Genomic DNA, 5000 nt, shown 5'->3' with positions numbered 1-5000 from the left:
GTGTGTGTGTGTGTGTGTGCGTGCGTGCGTGTGTATATGTGTGTGTGTGTGTGCGTGTGTGCGTGCCTGTGTGTGTATATGTGTGCGCATGTGCGTGTGTGTGTGTGCACAGGTGGCATCAGGGTGCAGCCCTCGCGATCCACGAGGCGCACACGAGCGATCATCAGGCCAGCCCAGCTGTCTGCCATGCTTTCACAACAAGCTGTGGTAGGAAGCCTGGTAGTGGTGTCATTGTTAGCCTAGTAGTGGTGTCATTTTTAGCTTAGTAGTGGTGTAATTGCTAGCCTAGTAGTGGTGTCATAAGTTTGCCTGGTAATGGTGTCATTTATGGTCTGGTTGTGGTGTCATTGTTAGCCTGGTTGTTCCGCATTGTTAGCTTGGTATTGGTGTCATTGTTAGCCTGGTGGCGGTGCCACTGTTGGTCTGGTTGTGGTGTAATTGTTAGCCTGGTAGTGGTGTCATTGGTAGTCTGGTTGTGATGTCATTGTTAATCTGGTTGTGGTGTCATTGTTAGTCTGGTTGTGGTGTCATAAGTTAGCCTGGTAGTGCTGTCATTGTTAGCCTGGTAGATGTGTTATTGTTAGTCTGTTTGTAATGTCATACGTTAGCTTGGTAGTGGTGTTATTGTTAGTCTAGTTGTGGTGCCATAAGTTAGCCAGGTAGTGGTGTCATTGTTAGTTTGGTTGTGGTGTCATAAGTTAGCTTGGTAGTGGTGCCATTGTTAGCCTGGTAGTGGTGTTGTTGTTGGACTGGTAGTGTTGTCATTGTTAGACTGGTAGTTGTGTCATTGTTAGCCTATTAATGGTGTCATTTTTAGCCTGTTCGTTGTGTCATTATTAGCCTGATACTGGTGTCATTTTTAGCCTGGTAGTGGTGTCATTGTTAGCCTAGTTGTGGTGTCATTGTTAGCCTTGTCATGGTGTCATTGTAAGTCTGGTTGTGGTGTCATAAGTTAGCCTTGTGGTGGTGTCATTGTTAGCCAAGTAGTGGCGTCATAAGTTAGCCTGATAGTGGTGTCATTGTTAGCCTGGTAGTGGTGTCATTGTTAGCCTGGTAGTGGTGTGATTATTTTTATAAGTTAGCCTGGTAATGGTGTCATTGTTATCCTAGGAGTGGTGTTATTGTTAGCCTGGTAGTGGTGTCATTGTTAGCCTGGTTGTGGCATCATAAGATAGCCTGGTAGTGGTGTCATTGTTAGCCTGGTAGAGGTGTCATAAGATAGCCTGGTTGGTGTCATTGCTAGCCTGGTAGTGGTCTCATTGTTTGTCTGGTTGTGGTGTCATAAAATAGTTTGGTAGTGGTGTCATAAGTTAGCCTGGTAGTGGTGTTATTGTTAGCCTGGTAGTGGTGTCATTGTTGGCCTGGTAATGGTGTCATTGTTAGCCTTTTAGTGGTGTCATTATTAGCCTAGTATTGGTGTCATTGTTAGCCTGTTAGTTGTGTCATTATTAGCATCATACTGGTGTCATTTTTAGCCTGGTAGTGGTGTCATTGTTAGCCTAGTTGTGGTGTCATTGTTAGCCTTGTAGTGTTGTCATTGTTAGCCTTGTCATGGTGTCATTGTAAGTCTGGTTGTGGTGTTATAAGTTAGCCTTGTAGTGGTGTCATTGTTAGCCTGGTAGTGGTGTCATAAGTTAGCCTGATAGTGGTGTCATTGTTAGCCTGGTAGTGGTGTCATTGTTAGCCTGGTAGTGGTGTCATAAGTTTTTATACGTTTGCCTGGTTGTGGTGTCATTGTTAGCTTAGTAGTGGTGTCATTGTTAGTCTGGTTTTGGTGTTATAAGTTAGCCTGGTAGTGGTGTGATACGTTTTTATATGTTTGCCTGGTTGTGGTGTCATTGTTAGCCTAGTAGTGGTGTCATTGTTAGTCTGTTTTTGATGTTATAAGTTAGCCTGGTAATGGTGTCATTGTTAGCCTGGGAGTGGTGTCATTGTAAGCCTGGTTGTAGCGTCATAAGATAGCCTGGTAGTGGTGTCATTGTTAGCCTGGTAGGGGTGTTATAACTTAGCCTGGTAGTGGTTTTATTGATTGCCTGGTAGTGGTGTCATTGTTGGCCTGGTAATTGTGTCATTGTTAGCCTGGTAGTGGTGTCATAAGATCGCCTGGTAGTGGTGTCATTGATAGCCTGGGAGTGGTGTCGTTGTAAGCCTGGTAGTGGTTTTATTGATAGCCTGGTAGTGGTGTCATTGCTGGCCTGGTAATTGTGTCATTGTTAGCCTGGTAGTGGTGTCATTGTTGGCCTGGTAGTGGTGTCATAAGATCGCCTGGTAGTGGTGTCATTGTTAGTCTGATTGTGGCATCATAAGTTAGCCTAGTAGTGGTGTGATTGTTGTCCACCATCATGGAAGGTGTGGGACACAGACATACAGTAAGGTGTGTGTGTGTGTGTGTGTGTGTGTGTGTGTGTGTGTGTGTGTGTGTGTGTGTGTGTGTGTGTGTGTGTGTGTGTGTGTGTGTGTGTGTGTGTGTGTGTGTGTTGCAGTGCTCGCAAGTACAAGACAGTGAGTCTGGAGAGAGGTTCTTCAGGTCTGGGCTTCAGCATCATTGGAGGATTTGGAAGTCCTCATGGAGACCTGCCCATCTACATCAAGACCATCTTCACCAAGGTCTCACCCACACACCTTCACCTTCTTTTACCTGAAGTACAGGTGTTCAATCTTAGGTACACACAACCTGCTGGTACCTGGTCCTGGCTGGTCCACCACTCATGTATGTAATGGTCCTGGCTGGTCCACCACTCATGTATGTAATGGTCCTGGCTGGTCCACCACTCATGTATGTAATGGTCCTGGCTGGTCCACCACTCATGTATGTAATGGTCCTGGCTGGTCCACCACTCATGTATGTAATGGTCCTGGCTGGTCCACCACTAATGTATGTAATGGTCCTGGCTGGTCCACCACTCATGTATGTAATGGTCCTGGCTGGTCCACCACTAATGTATGTAATGGTCCTGGCTGGTCCACCACTCATGTATGTAATGGTCCTGGCTGGTCCACCACTCATGTATTTAATGGTCCTGGCTGGTCCACCACTCATGTATGTAATGGTCCTGGCTGGTCCACCACTCATGTATGTAATGGTCCTGGCTGGTCCACCACTAATGTATGTAATGGTCCTGGCTGGTCCACCACTCATGTATGTAATGGTCCTGGCTGGTCCACCACTCATGTATTTAATGGTCCTGGCTGGTCCACCACTCATGTATGTAATGGTCCTGGCTGGTCCACCACTCATGTATGTAATGGTCCTGGCTGGTCCACCACTAATGTATGTAATGGTCCTGGCTGGTCCACCACTAATGTATGTAATGGTCCTGGCTGGTCCACCACTAATGTATGTAATGGTCCTGGCTGGTCCACCACTAATGTATGTAATGGTCCTGGCTGGTCCACCACTAATGTATGTAATGGTCCTGGCTGGTCCACCACTCATGTATGTAATGGTCCTGGCTGGTCCACCACTCATGTATGTAATGGTCCTGGCTGGTCCACCACTAATGTATGTAATGGTCCTGGCTGGTCCACCACTAATGTATGTAATGGTCCTGGCTGGTCCACCACTCATGTATGTAATGGTCCTGGCTGGTCCACCACTCATGTATGTAATGGTCCTGGCTGGTCCACCACTCATGTATGTAATGGTCCTGGCTGGTCCACCACTAATGTATGTAATGGTCCTGGCTGGTCCACCACTAATGTATGTAATGGTCCTGGCTGGTCCACCACTCATGTATGTAATGGTCCTGGCTGGTCCACCACTAATGTATGTAATAGTCCTGGCTGGTCCACCACTAATGTATGTAATAGTCCTGGCTGGTCCACCACTAATGTATGTAATGGTCCTGGCTGGTCCACCACTCATGTATGTAATGGTCCTGGCTGGTCCACCACTAATGTATGTAATGGTCCTGGCTGGTCCACCACTAATGTGTGTAATGGTCCTGGCAGGTATGTAGTGAACTTAAAGGTGTGGTATGTAACCCCACAGGGTGCAGCCATGGAAGACGGGCGTCTAAAGGCGGGTGATCAGATCATTGCAGTGAACAGACAATGTCTGGAGGGTGTGACTCACGCTGAAGCTGTGGACTTCCTCAAGAAGACTAAAGGCACCGTGGTCCTCACCCTTCTCTCCTGACATCTCCTCATTCATTCATCTTCCTCTCACTTATTAGTACCTCATTCATTCATCTTCCACTGACTTGTTAGTACCTCATTCATTCATCTTCCACTGACTTGTTAGTACCTCATTCATTCATCTTCCACTGACTTGTTAGTACCTCATTCATTCATCTTCCACTGACTTGTTAGTACCTCATTCATTCATCCTCCACTGACTTATTAGCACCTCATTCATTCATCTTCCACTGACTTGTTGGTACCTCATTCATTCATCTTCCACTGACTTATTAGTACCTCATTCATTCATCCTCCACTGACTTATTAGCACCTCATTCATTCATCTTCCACTGACTTGTTGGTACCTCATTCATTCATCTTCCACTGACTTGTTAGTACCTCATTCATTCATCTTCCACTGACTTATTAGTACCTCATTCATTCATCTTCCACTGACTTGTTAGTACCTCATTCATTCATCTTCCACTGACTTGTTAGTACCTCATTCATTCATCCTCCACTGACTTATTAGCACCTCATTCATTCATCTTCCACTGACTTGTTAGTACCTCATTCATTCATCCTCCACTGACTTATTAGCACCTCATTCATTGATCTTCCACTGACTTGTTAGTACCTCATTCATTCATCTTCCACTGACTTGTTAGTACCTCATTCATTCATCTTCCACTGACTTGTTAGTACCTCATTCATTCATCTTCCACTGACTTGTTAGTACCTCATTCATTCATCCTCCACTGACTTATTAGCACCTCATTCATTCATCTTCCACTGACTTATTAGTACCTCATTCATTAATCTTCCACTGACTTGTTAGTACCTCATTCATTCATCTTCCACTGACTTGTTAGTACCTCATT

General features: G+C 45.6%; 1 protein-coding gene across 2 annotated transcripts in view; it reads left to right on the top strand.

Annotated features, from left to right (window-relative positions):
- Positions 1-4546, top strand: part of LOC133634244 (multiple PDZ domain protein-like) — a 137801-nt gene extending 133255 nt beyond the window's left edge. For both annotated transcript variants that reach the window (XM_062027368.1, XM_062027367.1), the window contains 3 exons: positions 113-207; positions 2484-2607; positions 3992-4546. In XM_062027368.1, coding sequence (XP_061883352.1) covers positions 113-207; positions 2484-2607; positions 3992-4138 — 366 coding nt within the window. In that variant the 3' untranslated portion in view covers positions 4139-4546. The remainder of the gene's footprint in view (positions 1-112; positions 208-2483; positions 2608-3991) is intronic.
- The last annotated feature ends 454 nt before the right edge of the window (positions 4547-5000 follow it).

Source organism: Entelurus aequoreus, linkage group LG18 (genome assembly GCF_033978785.1).
Source record: "Entelurus aequoreus isolate RoL-2023_Sb linkage group LG18, RoL_Eaeq_v1.1, whole genome shotgun sequence".
Classification (NCBI taxonomy): Eukaryota; Metazoa; Chordata; class Actinopteri; order Syngnathiformes; family Syngnathidae; genus Entelurus; species Entelurus aequoreus.
Note: the sequence above shows the minus strand (reverse complement) of the source record. Positions and strands in the feature narration are given on the sequence as shown.